At 45.8% G+C, this 19,183-nt stretch overlaps 1 protein-coding gene across 2 annotated transcripts in view; it reads left to right on the top strand.

The window, feature by feature from the left end:
- LOC126215027 (nascent polypeptide-associated complex subunit alpha, muscle-specific form-like) overlaps window positions 1-19,183 on the top strand; it is a 241,824-nt gene that overhangs the window by 179,457 nt on the left and 43,184 nt on the right. For both annotated transcript variants that reach the window (XR_007542076.1, XM_049941653.1), the window contains exons 9-10: window positions 7,998-8,183; window positions 13,661-13,853. Coding sequence is in view for 1 of the 2 variants with exons in the window: in XM_049941653.1 (XP_049797610.1) it covers window positions 7,998-8,183; window positions 13,661-13,853 (379 nt within the window). In the remaining variant the exon portion in view is untranslated. The remainder of the gene's footprint in view (window positions 1-7,997; window positions 8,184-13,660; window positions 13,854-19,183) is intronic.

The following is a 19,183-nucleotide window of genomic DNA, read 5'->3' as shown; positions in this document are numbered from 1 at the left end:
GCTAACGTTCCGGTTACGTGCCCTGGCCGTTGACGTAAATTCAAGCAGTGTATTTTCCTCATCGTGTTGTTACTGCCCAGCATAGCGTGTAGTTTGACAGCTCAATGTATAATTGGTTGTGGGTGCCAATACTTTCTACGTTGTTCCATTGAACCCCCTGTTGTGTGCTGGTCGGGTGGAATGGAAGTTATCTTGTCGGTGGGTCCGTTGACTGTCTGTCGGCTGGTTTGTCGTCGGATCGTGAATGTTTGAGCCGACTGCCTGTCTCGTCTACTCGAGCGTTAGTGTTTGAGTTCCAGGCTGACCTTCGGAAACTTCTGAGTGCCGTTGGGTGTACTGCCTTTTCTTATTTGTTCTTGCTGTTTGTATTTGTATGGCTTCTAGCCGATTTTTAAATTAAGGTTGTTTTGCCCTTATGGCTTAAAATTGTTTGGGCCTTCAGCCTAATTTAAAGATGGTAAATTTATTAAGGTAAATTTATTTTGGTTCGAGTGTTAAGTGATGGTACTTCAGCCGATTTTTAAATTAAAGTTTTTTTGCTCTTAAGGTGTCAGATTGTTTGGGATTTCAGCCTAATTAAAGAACTGCTTTAAGATAAGGCCTTCTGCCTTTTAAAAATTTAATTTTGGTTTGAGTCTTAATAGATGGGCCTCAGCCGATTTTTTTTTTAATTAAAATTGTTTGCTCTGCAGGTATAAGATTGTTTGGACCTTCAACCTAATTGAAAGAACTGATTTAAGATAAGGCCTTCTGCCTTTAAAATTTCTGATTTTGGTTTGAGTCTTAAGTTATTGGCTTTCTGCCGATTTTAAATGAAAGTGGTCTTGCCCTTAAGGCATGAGATTGTATGGCGCATTCAGCCAGTAATTAAGTTCCAAAAATTAATGCTGTATTTTTTTTTAATTTTCTTGGCTCTTGTAATGATTGGTCAAATAAATAAAGTTGTATGTTCGAGTGTAACTGAGAGCCGCTTAGTTTGGCCCCTTTCCACAATTTAAACTACCTGTCCTGTCCTACAGGTTTCGCAAGGCGTCTAAATTTTGTCACAAAACACTATAAACAGGTTATAGTGAAGTGAAAATAATGTAAAAAATACATAACGTAAAAAATTGCAACATCCATAACGGTATACAAAAATTTTCCTTGTTTCTTTTTTTTTTTTTTTTTTCAACTGATTTGCACACACATTCTGGTAACTGGTTCAGGTGCTCAGTATGGGATGTGACCACCTCTGGCACCAATACAGGCCTGACAACGACGGAACATGCTGTGACTGATGTCATCAGTCTCATATTGAAGCAGTAACGCCCATTCTTCCTGCAGCGCTGCTCGTAAGTCTTGGAGAGCGGTTGGTCAACACCGACATTGATGCAACCCGTCTTCCTAGTTCATCCCACACATGCTCGATGGGCTTCAAGTCGGGAGGGCGAGCAGGCTACGCCATGCGTGCAATATCTTCCGTTTCCAAAAAAAACATCAACTCTATGAGGTCGAGCGTTATCCTCCATCAGTACAAAGTATGAGGCCGCAGCACCTCGCAACAACCGCTCGTGAGGTCCTAAGATCTCGTCACGATAGGTGACAGCAGTTAAACCTTGCCGATACACCTATACAGTTTCATAAAGAGGTGTTCGAGTGGCCAACAGTGCCAATCAGTGCCCACACTGTTAGGGATCCTCCTCGATATCGGTCTCTTTCTACAATGTTTCGGTTTCTAAATCGCGTACTGCGTGCTCTTCAGATGCGAATCCGTCGAGAATCACTCTCCAGACCAAATCGGGACTCGGCTGCGAAAAGAGCAGTGGCCAACCGTTTGACCGTCCAGGTGGCATGTTGACAGCTCCACTCTAGACATTCCCTCCTGGGAAGACACGCCAGCAGGTCTGCCACTCTGCCTCGATACAGCATGGCCATGGGATGTTGCGAGGTCAGATGCCAGCTGCAGAGCAGTACTAAGGCGGTACCGTCGTGGCCTTACAGCCAAACAACGGTCGTCTCTTTCTGATGCCACATGTGGTCGTTCCCGTCCTGATCCCCAGGATACAGTTTCGGCCTTATAAACTTTCGCCTCATCCGAGAAACGATTAGCATTAAGCCATCGGCCCACATCAGTTTGCGACTCTCCTGCTTCCATTCTTCCTATGACTCTGCACTGGAGAGAGTCTTGTAGGTGTCTTCCCTGTGCCGTACTGCACCATTTGTGACTGTGTACACAGCGATTGTGGATGTGGAACTACTCTGCAAACACTACCCCGCTTGATAGTGACCCTGATGTCACTGTTGGCTTGGTTCTCTGTTGATCGGAAAGCCACATTCCGTACAGAACACGATTGTAAGGCATCTGATTATATCGTGGATTAGACGTAGCCTGGGTAAATATCAGTTTGTTACTGTAATTTTGTTCACCAGTGTATATGGAAGGATGAGTAATATGGTCAAAAGTATCCGGACATTTACAAGTGGGCATTAGTGTGGAGTGTGTTCCCCCTTCACCTTTAAAGCGACTTGAACTGTGCTGGTTACACTTTGAGTGAGGTGTCTGAATGTCTGCGGAGGGATTGCAGCACATTCTACCACAAGGGCCGAAATCAGACGAGGTAATGACGTTGTACTCTCGGCTCTGGAGCGACCACTGCAACACAGACGCTGCTTAACGTCAGCTGATACAAACCGTTATCATCTCCCAATTGTTCCTCTACTGTACGCAGTATGCAATGCGGTTAAATGTTCTGTCCTTATACATTTAACGTTTTCTTAAACGCAATAAGAGGATCACAGCCTAACCACGAAAGATACTCTCCCACACGGTAAACCACCTCATTCGTGCTTCTCTGTTGGCACTACCCATATGGCAACTAACATTCGTCCAACGAAACCCTTCTGTTGGATTGCCACAGGGTACAACTTGATGCATCATTCCAAATGAATCGTTTCCAGTCATTCACTGTCCAGTGGTGTCTTTTTTTTTCACCACTTCAGTCTTAGCTTAGTAATGACTACAGAAGTGTGTCACTCATCTGCGTCTGTTCAACCATTGCACTCCATTCTTTTGAGCTACATATCTGCAGTCACTGAGCCAGCTGAACGGCTGGTAGCACCTGAAACTCAGGAGCGATTCCTTCTGGCGATTTTTCTTCGATGTTTTTGCAACCACTCTTCGCAGTGGTGTATGGCCTCTGTACGTCAGTACAAGGTGTCTGCCTGGCCTCGGTTTAGTTGAGGCCGTTCCTTCACGTTTTTCACTTTTCCACTTGACATACACATCGCCTACAGTCAACTTGGGCACCTTTAGAATCGTTTAAGTGTGCCTGACGCATTTGTTACTCAGGTGACATCCCCACTGGAGGGCGCTGAGCGACCCATTGTGCTGTCGCTGCTTCACTACTCACAACACAGTTCTCCCCGCCTCCTCTCACACTGGTGAAGACAGTCCTTGAGGCATCTGGCGGTGAATTCCGCATTCCATATGGGTGTCCAGACATTTTTGTCAGATACTGTATGTATATGTGGGTGTAGTTTTAATAACTACATTCTTGGTTTAAAAACCAAGGTTTTAAAACTCCCTATGACTGTATACTGTGTTAAAAGGGGTAGGACGTCAAACGGGCCGACTTGGAGCAGCACAGGAGATTTTAATTTCCAGTGCCTATACTTTTACAAATAAATTCATAAAACTTTGTCAGCACGACCAGGAAAGTTTCAGGATTCACACTCATAGCAGTGAAAGTTCAAAAACATAACAAAATAATTTTTTTACATGTGAAATTTCATCATTTTCACTTACAATTGACTGCATTTGTTGCTATAGGTACATTTTTCTTCACAAGTTAGTGAGATTCTTTGATGAATTTTGCACAGCATACAAACCATACTTGCAGGTGTATGAAACTCTAGAATTTTCCAAATCTATTAAAAACTATGGTAAAAATAGAGATAATTAACTACAAAATTTGATATTTTTCTAAACATAAAGCATAAAACGTAACAGCTCATTCATTTTTTCATAAATTAAATAGATTCTAGAGTTTCAGACACCTGTAAGTATGGTTTGTACGCTGTGCAAAATTTATCGAACAGTCTCTCTTACTTATGAAGAAAAGTGTACATATAGCAACAAATGCAGCCAATAGTAAATGAAAAAATGATGAAATTTCACATGTAAAAAAATTTATTTTGTTATGTTTTTCAACTTTCGCTTCTATGAGTGTGAATCCTGAATCCTTCCTGGTCACACTGACAAAGTTTTATGAATTTATTCGTAAAAGTATAGGCACTGGAAATTAAAATGTCCTGTTGTGCTTCTTCTGCTCCAATTCGGCCCGTTTGACGTCCTACCCCCCTTATCGTACATGTCAGTACCCTTTTCCTCGCATTTCTTCACTAATGTTCAAAACATGTAACTTAAACCTCCTTCATCCTCAACTACAACAACTTGATCATCAGCATACAGTAAACTACACTGAAGCGCCAAACAAACTGGTATAGGCATGCGTATTCAAATACAGATACCTAAACAGGCAGAGTCAGGCTCTGCGGTCGGCAATGCCTATATAACACATCAAGTGTCTGGCGCAGTTGTTACATCGATTACTGCGGCTACAATGGCAGCTTGTCAACATTTAAGTGAGTTTAAACGTGTTGTTATAGTCAGCGCACGAGCGATAACACACACCATCTCCGAGGTAGCGATAAAGTGGGGATTTTCCCGTGCGACCATTTCACGAGTGTACCGTGATTACCAGGAATCCGGTAAAACATCATCTGCGGCCGGAAAAAGATCTTGCAAGAACGGGACCAACGACGACTGAAGAGAATCGTTCAACGTGAGTGAAGTGCAACCCTTTCGCAAATTGCTACAGATTTCAATGCTGGGCCATCAACAAGTGTCAGCGGGCGAACCATTCAATGAAAGATCAACGATACGGCATTCGGAGCCGAAGGCCCCCTCGTGTGCCCTTGATGACTGCACAACACAAAGCTTACGCATTTCCTGGGCCCATCGACACCGACATTGGACTGTTGATGACTGGAACCATGTTGCCTGGTCGGAGGAGCGGATGGACGTGTACAGATATGGAGATAACCTCATGAATCCGTGGACCCTGCATGTCAGCAAGGGACTGTTGCAGCTGGTGGAGGCTCTGTAATGGTTTGGGGCGTGTGCAGAGATAACCTCATGAGTCCAAGGACCCTGAATGTCAGCTGGGGACTGTTCAAGCTGGTGGACGCTCTGCCATGTTGTGGAGAGTGGGCAGGATGAGTTTTATGGGATCCCAATACGTCTAGATACGACTCTGACAGATGATATCCACATGAGCGTTCTGTCTGATCACCTGCATCCATTCATATCCATTGCGCATTCCGACAGACAACTCCTGCAGGGCAATACGACACCTTACACGTTCAGAATTGCTAATGACCGCCTCCAGGAACACTCTTCTGAGTTTAAACACTTCCATCACACTCTTACGGATTTATGGACAGCCCCGCAGGGTTTATGGTGTCAGTTCCCTACAGCACTGCTGCAGACAGTAGTCGAGTCCATGCCACGTCGTGTTGTGGCACTTCTGCCCTGCACGATATTGGGCAGGTGTATCAGTTTCTTTGGCTCTTCAGTGTATTTAAACGGTCAACTCCTAATCACAGTCCATGCTTTGACATTTCTTCCTGCAATTTATACGTACCTTACAAATATATGTGTTCTCTGAACTACATAGGAGAGATGCAGACTCCTGTTAATTGTAGTTTGACAGACAGTTACCAATATTCGCTCTACTTTGACTATCGTGAATGGCGAGACTGGCTGGTAAAACGCTAGGCTGGCTTAGATCAGCTGTATCATTGGGAGTAGCGGTTGAAACCATAACTTGTACAGTGACACAATGTCATAATTCCGGGTACGTATAACAGCAATATGTGAGTCAGTAAATGTGCCAAAGTAGAGTGTGCACAAAGCAACTTGGGTCATATCTGCGAACAGGGCGTCGTAGGGAGAGGAGGCAACACTGGTAGTGGTGGTGGTAACATTGCAAGTGGACGCTGAGCGGCAGGGAGGGGGAGGGGAGGGGAAGAGACTACTCACAGGCCAAACTTGTAAGCTGTAGCTAGCGAGTCTCCAACCGATCATCTTTATTGGCTATGCCAGTGCGACCAATAATTTTACAAATGGATCATTTATTATTAAAAACTCAATGTGTTACACGATTACGCTGAAATCGCAAAATAATGAGCAATTTAATTTCGCCTGACTTGTTAACCTCTTTTCTTTCAGAGAGGCTACTTCAGCGGCGAATTCTGAGTAACACCGACACTTCTGTGTTACCATGTTAAAATTTTCTGCTTTTGCCGAAACCCAGTGGTTTACACAATTTCGCCTTCCTAACATGCTAGTGCAGTCGCAATAGAATAATGAAGCTACATATCACGAGATGCTAAACGCGATATTATCTCTGGTTGGTGAAACTGTTCTTTATTACAAGTTATGAGCTTGTTGATATGAAATTGGCATATAAATTTTATTTTCTTTAACTCCTTCTTTTCCGTTAAAATTGTCGTGGTGTTTATAAATCTCTGTCCTCTCTGCACACACAGACCAGGTAACACGTTGCCTTGGCTAAAACGCTGGTCTCACTAAATTTCATTGCACATTCTCCAGTTTGAAAAGCACTCCCCAAGTGACAGCTCCTTTTATCTTCAGCTAAGGGAGTGTTGATGCGTGTTTTCATGATTTCAATGTACTGCAAAGATTGGGCGTCATCCACTTACAACAGATGGTAGGAATGAAATTCCGTGTAACTGTGGCCAAGCATACCGGGAGATCAAAAAGTCAGTATAAATTTGAAAACTTAATAAACCACGGAATAATGTAGATAGAGAGGTAAAAATTGACACACATGCTTGGAATGACATGGGGTTTTATTAGAACCAAAAAGGCACCTCAATTGCTAGACGCGTGAAAGATCTCTTGCCCGGGTCGTTTGGTGATGACCGTGTGCTCAGCCGCCACTTTCGTCATGCTTGGCCTCCCAGGTCCCCAGACCTCAGGCCGTGCGATTATTGGCTTTGGGGTTACCTGAAGTCGCAAGTGTATCATGATCGACCGACATCTCGAGGGATGTTGAAAGACTACATCCGACGCCAATGCCTCACCATAACTCCGGACGTGCTTTACAGTGCTGTTCACAACATTGTTACTCGACTACAGCTATTGTTGAGGAATGATGGTGGATATATTGAGCATTTCCTGTAAAGAACATCATCTTTACTTTGTCTTACAGCCGGCCGGTGTGGTGGTGCGGTTCTAGGCGCTTCAGTCTGGAACCGCGCAGGTTCGAATCCTGCCTCGGGCATGGATGTGTGTGATGTCCTTAGGTTCGTTAGGTTTAAGTAGTTCTAAGTTCTAGGGGCCTGATGACCACAGATGTTGAGTCCCATAGTGCTCAGAGCCATTTGAACCATTTTTTGTCTTACTTTGTTATGCTGATTATTGCTATTCTGATCAGATGAAGCGCCATCTGCCGGACATTTTTTGAACGTTTGTATTTTTTTTGGTTCTAATAAAACCCAATGTCATTCCAAGCTTGGGTGTCAATTTGTATCTCTCTATTTACATTATTCCGTGATTTATTCAGTTTTCAAATTTATACTGACTTTTTGTTCACCCGGTATGCTTGGCCACAGTTACACGGAATTTCATTCCTACCATCTGTTGTAAGTGGATGACGCCCAATCTTTGCAGTTCTCAGGCATTCTTTCGTTTTCCTGGTGGGCTTAAAATCCTTTTAACCGGAGGGCTTTTCTTATGCAGTCCGTATCATTATTAATAAAAGGGAGGAAAAATCTTCCCTGTACACATCTGCTATTATTTATCACTCCTGTAATTCTCTTTACTGTCCATAGAGCTTGTTCCCACCTCTTTAAGTGAATAACTGTTTTGCTCAAATGTGTATGTGTCTAGTGTTACTGTGGCTCGTTGGATGTCGTTGTTGGATGCACAGGCAGCGCACGCTAAGCGCGGCCGGGGGGAGGATCTGAAGAGCCTGCCCCCAGGGAAGGACCCGGGGGTGGGTCTGCTGGTGATGGCCGACCCGCCGCCGCTGCCCGTGGAGGCGCCACCGGCGCAGCCCGCGCCCGACCACGAGACCACCATGCCGACGTGGCTGCCCGTCGCAATCGGAGGCTCAGTGAGTACCACACGTCATGTACCATGTGGAGCATATTAGCCTCTGAAATTAAACCATAAAATATGTTTAAGGTTCGGCACATATTATACAGGGTGTATCAAAAAGACTCATCCGATTTTAAAAAACCGTAACTTATATTATTTGAGATACGTGCATGGACAACATACTACTGCGAGGAGCAAACTCTTGAGTCATACAATGAAGGCTTTCACGACCGGATGATACTGTTGTTGATAATTCTTCCGGGTTATATGGCCGTGGTCCATGGAATTCTTCTATTCCTAACGTTTCGTCCAATACTACGTTGGACATCTTCAGAGGTATGGCTGGTCCTGCTGAGTCCTGCCGACTGACGAGTCGGGCGTCGGAGAGCGGCCTAAATACCGAGGGAAGTGGACGTGGTCTAGCTTCCACATAGTAGCAGAGAGAAAACTAGTCAAAGATAAAATGTAACTATCGATAATAGTCCGTCACAGATAAAAATCACTTATCGATTCTGAAACGCCACTGTCCATATCTCGCTTAATTTCAAGGCCTCTTCTTTTCTATTAAAATCATCTTCAATTTATAAATTTCAATAGCCCCCCTATACAGTCGTGGATAATAGTTCGTAGTAGCACTGAAAACTGTAGTTTCAGAAAACTTAACTACATGGTCACCCGACTGAAGTGCATGTTCGGCAACGGCCGATTTATCTATTTTTCCCAGTCGGCAAAGACTTTTATGCTCCTTTACCCTCGTATTCACACTTCTTTTCGTAGTACAGATATAGACCTTGCCACAAGTACACGGAATTTTATACACACCGCTAGTTGATAATGGTGGCCTTCTATCTTTAACAGAACGAAGTACTTGTCCTATTTTTCTGGTAGGTTTGAATACCGATTTCACTTTATGTTTCAGCAAAATTTTAATAGAAAAGAAGAGGCCTTGAAATTAAGCGAGATATGGACAGTGCCGTTACAGAATCGATAAGTGATTTTTATCTATGACCGACTATTATCGATAGTTACATTTTTTCTTTGACTAGTTTTCTCTCTGCTACTATGTGCGAGCTAGACCACGCCCACTTTCCTCGGTATTTAGGCCGCTCTCCGACGCCCGACTCTTCAGTCGGCAGGACTCAGCAGGACCAGCCATACCTCTGAAGATGTCCAACGTAGTATTGGACGAAACGTTAGGAATAGAAGAACTCCATAGATCACGGCCATATAACCCGGAAGAATTATCAACAACAATCTCTTGAGTTTTATAATATTTTGAAGGTTCAGCCTCAGTTGCGCAAATTTTCTGGTCTTTACCAGGTTTCGGCTAAATTAATCTAGCCTTCTTCAGAAGCATAAAATTACTATAACATGCCAGGGTAAGGCACAGTCAACATGGTACCACGGTACTATAGGATTTAATTTTAATGTTGACTGTGCCTTACCCTGGCATGTTATAGTAATTTTATGCTTCTGAAGAAGGCTAGATTAATGTAGCCGAAACCTGGTAAAGACCAGAAAATTTGGGCAACTGAGGCTGATCCTTCGAAATATTAGTCTTTCACAGTTGCTGATGGAGCTGCAATATGGTACAAATTCTTGAGTTTTACACTGTTTCCGCTAGGTAGCAGCAGTGTGCGCCCATTTCTGTTCTAGTAAAAATGGTGTCGGGAGAACAGAAAGCGTTTTGTGTTCTACGTTTAGCGCAGTGCATGTCAGTGATAACTGTTCATCGTGACTTTCGTACTACATATGATGTGGATCCTGCTACAGCACAGAGCATTAGACGATGTCACGAACAATACCGAGAAACTGGTTGTACGTGTAAAGGGAAATGGCTGGGCTGTCCCTGAGTGTCTGACACAGACATCGAACACATCCGCCATAGTTTCACAAGGAGTCCGCACAAACCCGTACGCCGTGCAGCTCGACAGCTCAACATGCCGCCGATGTCCGTCTGGCCGTGTTGCTTTGATGTTTACACACGAAACCGTACAAAATTCAGCTGTTGCAGGCTCTTGCTGAAGATGACAAACGACAACGTGTGGACTTCTGCAATTTCGTTCTTACCGAGATGGAGGATGGCAGTTTTCGTCCACGCTTAGCGTTTAGTGGTGAGACGACATTCCATTTAAATGGAGAGCTGAACCGTCATAATGTGAGGATATGGGGTACAGAACAACCACATGAAGTTGTATAACATGAGAGGGACTCAAAAATTTAATGTGTTTTGAGCAGTTTCACAGGAAAATGTGAATGGTCCATTTTTATTTGCCGAGAACACTGTTACAGCAAGACATATCTCGAGATGCTAGAGAACTATCTTTTCCCGCAGTTCTAGACTGATTCGAACGACTTCATTTACCAACAGGATGGGGCACCACCACACAGGCGTCTCGAAGTGCGGGAATTTTTAAACCAATGGATTACTCAACGATGGATCGGTCGCACTGAACCGAATCATTCGGCCTTACTTTACGGGTCTCTTAAGGTCACCGGACCTGACTATATGTGATTATTCCTTGCGGAGGTTTATAAAAGTCCCTGTTTATGTCCCTCGGTTACCAACAACAATGAATTAACTGAGATATCGCATAACAGCAGCTGTGGAAACTGTAATATTTGCTCGATGCAGTGTGGGAACAATTTGAATACCGCATAGTGAACACAAATGAAAAGGTATGAAAAAAAACTTTTTGATTTTCCTGTTCATCAAAAAACAAAATTCATTATGTTCATTAGTTTCAGAAATATAGACATGCCAAACAAATGATTATTTTTGAGACACCCTGTATTATAAACACTTTAATCCAGTCTGCTACCTGATCCATTTCTTTGAACGTTTTGCCATTTATTCCCAACATGTGTCTCTCCATTGCTTGCGGAGCAACCGTTCTAGAATGGTCTCTCCGTCGAAAATCCGTGTTTCACTGGCATAAGAAAAAAAAACGCATTGATTCGTAACATTCTGTATCAGACGCACTAAATGATTCGTTTTGGAAACGCTATTTAGAGTGGCAATAGCACTCCAGGCCAAATCAACTCATCTTTCAAAGCACAAAATTATTCCCTCCTTAGAAACGTCACGCTAGTACGTTGTAACACTGCCTCCAGCCCAGACAATCACCCCAAGTGGGCGAAGAAAAGAATTCGTAAGTTTTTTCGCGAATGTCATATTCAACTGAAACCTCTCATTCGTGATAACATCCTGAAGAGCTACCAAACTGCGCAGATGTTGATAGCTACGCTTCTTCCGCTGTTAAAAGATAGTCACAGACAGTTTCCATGGAATCGAGTGAGGGCCAACCGATATGTGGTAACGTGCCTGAGTGATTGTCAAACCAGAGATGTATGTGTGCAGTTCAGTGAACCCAGCTGTTGAGATCTTGGAAAGCGGAAGTGTCCACAGTGTAACCATCACAAATATTTGTAGAAGAGAGGTCAACTTGAATGTTGAAGTAGATATCCTGGTTCATAATCGTCTTAAATTCAATTAATGGCCCCTTAGCAGTGGTCAGAAAAATAGCCTAAAAATGATGGACCCACCTCTGTGTTGAGTGGTCCATTGAAGGCATGCACCTTTCTGTCCCAGTGTGAGCAATGGTCTTAAGCTAGGTACTTGACTCCATATCTCCATTACGTGAAATTCATTAGGAAACTGTGATGGACTTGCATTTGTTGACAAATCAGTTCCCAACAGGTATGAAACTGGATGTCACTGACAAGGCAAAGCAGTCATCTCCAGTCCCTATCGGCTAGAATATTTTTATGACCATTGTCCTTACACTGTGTCACATGGCTGGAAGTGGTAGACTATTCTTTGTAGACACACTGCAGGGTCCATATCAACACACCAAAATTCTGAGCAACTTTATTGTAGTGTTGTCGCGGGCACTTCCAAACACCATAGCTCATTTCTGCTATTGTCTTGTCTCCAAGTCGACTTATGCTACTGCGCTGATTCTGTAAAAGCGAGTGGGAAATACACGTCACTTTTCCGTCATGACTGACGCCAGCGGTTCACGGTTTGTACAACCACTTGATAGCAGTCCTACACCATTTACAGCTCCTCAGAGGGCCTAATGTGCTGTTTTCGGTGGATGACTAAGATAGGATGTTCCCAAATTATCTTTACAACTTTAACGACGTATATTTCAAAAAATGGGATAATTAGAAAGGTGCCGTTTGCAGTTTCATGTTCACACACACCTTGAATTTTTTGTTTTATTTTTGCAGGTAAGGTATTGACGAAAAGAGTCGGCTCCCACCATCCCGTACAGTGTGTGGAATGGTTGATAGAGACCAAGATCGAGATGTGCAATGGGTACAACAAGTATTTATCCAGAGGCCAACAAAATCGATCCCTCGATAGCTGCAGCTACCGTAGGGTCCACATAAGAGACTGAAGCTCCATGCCTATGAGATACAGCTGCTGCATGGAATTCAACCTGATGACAGGCCAAAGCGCAAAGTATTTGCAATTGGGATCCTGACTCGCTTTGATAAGGACGTAGACTATCCGAAAAAGATGGATGTTGACGGACGAATCTTTCTTTCATATGTCCAGGAAAGAAAACAGATGCAATGTAAGGATCTAGAGCTGTGAGAACCCCCCACTTTAGCATGGAAATTGTGCGGGAGAATTCAAAGGTAAACATGTGGTGTGGTCTGCTTTACGACCGTGCGGTGGGACCATTTTACTCTGCAGAGGTGTCAGTAGCCTCACCTGTTTACCTGGGCATGCTGAGACAGTTTGCATTTGCTGGCCGTTGTGGCCGATCGGTTCTAGGCGCTTCAGTCCGGAACCGCGCTGCTGCTACGGTCACAGGTTCGAATCCTGCCTCGGGCATGGATGTGTGTGATGTCCTTAGGTTAGTTAGGTTTAAGTAGTTCTAAGTTCTAGGGGACTGATGACCTCAGATGTTAAGTCCCATAGTGCTCAGAGCCATTTGAACAGTTTGCATTTTCCACAGTCGAAGCATTGCAATCTGGCACCATGCTGCAGCAGTTGATGCCCCAACTCACTGGGGCTCTATCGTTAGGAAGGCTTTGGACGCCACGTTTCCAGATCGCTGGATTAGTAGAGGAGGACCCATTCCTGGCCTCCAAAGTCTCCCAGATGTAAACCCAATAGATTTTTTCTTCTTTGGAGCTTTGTGAAGGATTTCCTCTGCCATACCCCACTGCTGTGCCTGAAGAACTGTCAGCTCACATGAGGGCAGCAATTGCACCCGTTAGTAAGGACATGCTAGGCTGGACATGGGAGAACCGCAATATCCCTTAGCTATCGTGCACGCTACAGATGATGCACATCAATGAACGGCTAGCAAAACTTTAGGCGTGTCTGAACATTATGCCTCAAACCACACCTTTCTACCTATCCCCATTTCTGAAAAGTTCGTTTTGAAATAGGCTATATTTTGTGTGGTGAGATAAAGTAAATAATTCACTTCCTGGAGAAGGCGACTAAACGGCGTGTTGTTTGGTGCGCAGGCGCTGGTGGTGATAGTGGTGGTCTCCGTGTCGGCGGCGATGCTGGCGCGGGGGCGGCGCCGCTACGTGGCGGGGGCGGCTGGGGGCGGCCCGGCGGCGGGGGCGGGAACCATGGAGCTGCGCTCCATCAGCCCCCACAGCGGCGCGTGCAGCATGGCGCCGGACCCCATGGCGGCAGCTCCCACCACCACAGGTACGTCCGCCAAAATTCTCTCTGCACAAAGGTACAACTGATTCAGCACAAAATCTCCTACAAGCAGACGGACGAAACTATTTGCTTGGCATTGATAGAATGTATATTTTTGATTGCAAATAAACTTAGTAACGTCATCCATCATCGACTACTTTGCGTTGACTGCAGCTCCTACAGAGAGTGTATTTTGGTGGCTTAGGAAAAGTTTTCACATCTATAAACTGAAAAAATACACTGGAGCGACAAACGTCATGGCATACCTCCTAATACCGTGTCGGATCTCCAATGGCCCGCCACGGTACAGTAACTCAACTTGGCACGGGTTCAACAAGTTGTTCCAAGTCCGTTTCAGAATACTGAGCCATGCTGCATCTACATAACAGCGAAAGTGTTGTCAGTGCAGAATTTCGTGCACGAACTGACCTCTGGCCCATAAACGTTCGCTGGGATTCATATCTGACGATCTGGTGGGCAAATGATTTGCTCGAACTCACCAGAATCTTCTTCAAACCAGTTGCGAACAACTGTGACGCAGCAACATGACGCGATGTCATCCATAAGTATTCCACCTGCAAATGCCTTTCAAGTAGCCGAAGATAACTATTTCAAGTCAAAGATCGGTTCACTTGCACCAGAAGCCACACCATTATGGAGCCACCACCAGACTGCACAGTTGCTGACAACTTCGGTCCATTGCTTCGGGGGGATCTGCACCCCTACCCTCCCCCCCCCCCCCCCCCACCTCTTACCGACTGAAATCGGGACTCATCTGACCAGGCCACGGTTTTCCGGTCGTCTAGGATCCAAACGACATGGTCACGAGACCGGGAGGGGCGCTGCAGGGGACGTGCTGTTAGCAAAGGCACTCGCGTCGGTCGTCTGCTGCCATAGCCCATTAACGCCAAATTTTTACGCACTGTTCTAACGTGCACATTCGTCGTACGTCTCACATTGATTTCTGCGGTTATGTCGCGCAGTGTTGCTTGTCTGTTACCACTTCCACACTAACACCGCTGCTCTCGTTCGTTAAGAGAAAGGCGTCGGCCGCTGCGTTGTCCACGGTGAGAGGTCATACCTGACATATGGCATTCTCGGTACGCTCTTAGCACTGTGGATCTCGGAATAATGAATTCCGTAGCCATTTCCGAAATGGAATGTCACATGCATCTAGTTCCAACTACCATCCCGCGTTCAAAGCCTGCTAATTCCCGTTGTGTGGCCATAATCACGTCTGAAACCTCTTCACATGAATCACCTGAATACAAATTATAGCTCCGTCAGCGCACTGCCCTTTTATACCTTGTGTACGCGACATTACCAAAAATGGCTCTGACACTATGGGACTTAACATCTGAGATCATCAGTCCCCCAGAACTTAGAACTACTTAAACCTAACTAACCTAAGGACATCACACACATCCATGTCCCAGGCAGTATTCGAACCTGCGACCGTAGCGGTCGCGCGGTTCCGGACTGAAGCGCCTAGAACCGCTCTGTCACAAAGGCCGGCGCGACATTACCTCCATTTGAATACGAGCATGTCGCTGTCCCGTGACATTTGTCACTTCAGAGTAAAGAAGGAATAAAAGTGGAACATGAGTCTGATGTTAATGACGTTGTATTTTTTGATTGTAGAGCAGGTAAACATCGACAGTAAATGGAGAAACTTAATAGACTAAGTTTGAAAATAGATCTTAAAATTAATTATAGCAAGACAAAAAAATTATAGTGTACACAAGGAAAATAAAATTGTAGGGCAGAGTGTTTATCTTGGAACAGTTTTCAGCCTATCGCATCTACCATTTCCTCAGTCACCATTTCCTTATTCCATTTCGAAATGGCAGCACTCACTTTACCTGTGCTGCAGCCTTCTTCTGAAATTACAAAAATTATTCCATTAAAGTGAGATTTCTCGAAATGTGAAAAACTGCTCCAAGGTACAACATGATTATGTATCTAGGAAGAAAGGATCAAGTCAGATATAAACTGTATTTAATAGTCTCTGTGCTACATTATTACACTGAGGTGACAAAATTCATGGGATAGCGTCATACATGTGGTGTCACCGCCAGACACCACACTTGCTAGGTGGTAGCCTTTAAATCGGCCGCGGTCCATTAGTATACGTCGGACCCGCGTGTCGCCACTGTCAGTGATTGCAGACCGAGCGCCGCCACACGGCAGGTCTAGAGATACTTACTAGCACTCGCCCCAGTTGTACAGCCGACTTTGCTAGCGAAGCTACACTGACCAATACGCTCTCATTTGCCGAGACGATAGTTAGCTTAGCCTTCAGCTACATTTGCTACGACCTAGCAAGGCGCCATTACCAGTTTATATTCAGTGTAATAATGTCTAAACAAGAGCGATGTTCTCCAATTGTGGATTAAAGTTAAGTATTCCAAGAACTACGTTCTTTTCTTTACAGGATAATTACTTTACCTTGTTTCAGACCTCACGCCAATCTGCGTAAGCTTAACGCGTGCCTTTCGGCTACCTCCGAGTGGCTTCGCTGTCTTGCTACGCCACTACAATACATATGGCGAGAGTTCGCGTGGCGTAGTGCATTGCTGTCACTAGTATTCAAGCGATTCGTGTGAAAGGGTTTCCATCATGATTATGGCCGTACGACGGAAATAAACAGACTTTGAACACAGAAAGGTAGTGGAGCTAGACACATGGGATACTCCATTTGGAAATCGTTAGGCAATTCATTATTCCGAGATCCACAGTGTCAAGATTGTGCCGAGAATATCACATTTCAGGCATTATCTTTCACCACGGACAACGCAGGGGTCGACGGCCTTCACTTAACGACCGAGAGCAGCGAAATTTGCGTAGAGTTGTCAGTGCTAACAGACGAGCAACACTGCCTGCGATAACCGCAGAAGCCAATGTGAGACGGCCGGCCGCGGTGGTCTAGCGGTTCTAGGCGTTCAGTCCGGAGCCGCGCGACTGCTACGGTCCCAGGTTCGAATCCTGCCTCGGGCATGGATGTGTGTGATGTCCTTAGGTTAGTTAGGTTTAAGTAGTTCTAAGTTCTAGGGGACTGATGACCACAGATGTTAAGTCCCATAGTGCTCAGAGCCATTTGAACCAATGTGGGACGTATCCGTTAGGCTTGTGCGGCGATGTTACGTGTTAGTGGGCTATGGCGGCGGACATCCGACGCGTCAGCCTTTGCTAACAGCACGACACAGCGTGCACGCTCGTGACCAAATGGGTTGGACCCTAGACCAATGCAAAACCGTGGGCTGGTCAGATGAGTCACGATTTTATGTGGTAAGAGCTTTGGTACGGTCGCGTGTGGCGTAGACACCACGAAGCCATGGACACAAGTTGTCAACATGGCACTGTGCAAGCTGGTGGTAGCTCCATAATGGTTTGGTCTTGTTTTACATGTAATGGACTGGGTCCTCTGGTCCAACTTAACCAGTCATTGATTGGAAATGGTTATGTTAGGTTACCTGCAGACCATTCACAGCTATTCCTGCACTTCATTTTCCCAGACAACGATGGAATTTTTATGCATGACATTGCGCTATGTTACCAGGTCACAGCTGTTGTTCATGAGTGGTTTGAAGAACATGCTGAACAGTTCGAGCGAATGATCTGGCACCCAGACTGACCGACATGAATCCCATCGAACATTTATGGGGCATTATAGAGATGTAAGTTCCTGCACAGTATCCTACACCGGCAACACTTAAGTTATGGACGGCCACAGAGGCAGCATGGCTCAGTATATCTGCGGGAGACTTGCAACGACTTGCTAAGCCCATGCAGGTTCAGTTGCTCCTGTGCGATATGAGGAGGTATTCAATGACGTTCGTCCTCAGTGTACCCTACTGCAATACATTTAAATAAAAGACATTGTCAGCTAACAAAATGTTCCATTTTAAAGGCGAGGGCAGCTAATAGCACATTAAAGAAACTCAGTTTATTTGAAAATATCACGTGTTTCATGCTAGAAGAGTGTTCACACGTTACGTTACTGGTTTTAAATATACACTCCTGGCAATTGAAATAAGAACACCGTGAATTCATTGTCCCAGGAAGGGGGACCTTTATTGACACATTCCTGGGGTCAGATACATCACATGATCACACTGACAGAACCACAGGCACATAGACACAGGCAACAGAGCATGCACAATGTCGGCACTAGTACAGTGTATATCCACCTTTCGCAGCAATGCAGGCTGCTATTCTCCCATGGAGACGATCGTAGAGATGCTGGATGTAGTCCTGTGGAACGGCTTGCCATGCCATTTCCACCTGGCGCCTCAGTTGGACCAGCGTTCGTGCTGGACGTGCAGACCGCGTGAGACGACGCTTCATCCAGTCCCAAACATGCTCAATGGGGGACAGATCCGGAGATCTTGCTGGCCAGGGTAGTTGACTTACACCTTCTAGAGCACGTTGGGTGGCACGGGATACATGCGGACGTGCATTGTCCTGTTGGAACAGCAAGTTCCCTTGCCGGTCTAGGAATGGTAGAACGATGGGTTCGATGACGGTTTGGATGTACCGTGCACTATTCAGTGTCCCCTCGACGATCACCAGTGGTGTACGGCCAGTGTAGGAGATCGCTCCCCACACCATGATGCCGGGTGTTGGCCCTGTGTGCCTCGGTCGTATGCAGTCCTGATTGTGGCGCTCACCTGCACGGCGCCAAACACGCATACGACCATCATTGGCACCAAGGCAGAAGCGACTCTCATCGCTGAAGACGACACGTCTCCATTCGTCCCTCCATTCACGCCTGTCGCGACACCACTGGAGGCGGGCTGCACGATGTTGGGGCGTGAGCGGAAGACGGCCTAACGGTGTGCGGGACCGTAGCCCAGCTTCATGGAGACGGTTGCGAATGGTCCTCGCCGATACCCCAGGAGCAACAGTGTCCCTAATTTGCTGGGAAGTGGCGGTGCGGTCCCCTACGGCACTGCGTAGGATCCTACGGTCTTGGGGTGCATCCGTGCGTCGCTGCGGTCCGGTCCCAGGTCGACGGGCACGTGCACCTTCCGCCGACCACTGGCGACAACATCGATGTACTGTGGAGACCTCACGCCCCACGTGTTGAGCAATTCGGCGGTACGTCCACCCGGCCTCCCGCATGCCCACTATACGCCCTCGCTCAAAGTCCGTCAACTGCACATACGGTTCACGTCCACGCTGTCGCGGCATGCTACCAGTGTTAAAGACTGCGATGGAGCTCCGTATGCCACGGCAAACTGGCTGACACTGACGGCGGCGGTGCACAAATGCTGCGCAGCTAGCGCCATTCGACGGCCAACACCGCGGGTCCTGGTGTGTCCGCTGTGCCGTGC

Source organism: Schistocerca nitens, chromosome 12 (genome assembly GCF_023898315.1).
Source record: "Schistocerca nitens isolate TAMUIC-IGC-003100 chromosome 12, iqSchNite1.1, whole genome shotgun sequence".
Classification (NCBI taxonomy): domain Eukaryota; kingdom Metazoa; phylum Arthropoda; class Insecta; order Orthoptera; family Acrididae; genus Schistocerca; species Schistocerca nitens.
This window is presented reverse-complemented; position numbering and strand designations above follow the sequence as displayed.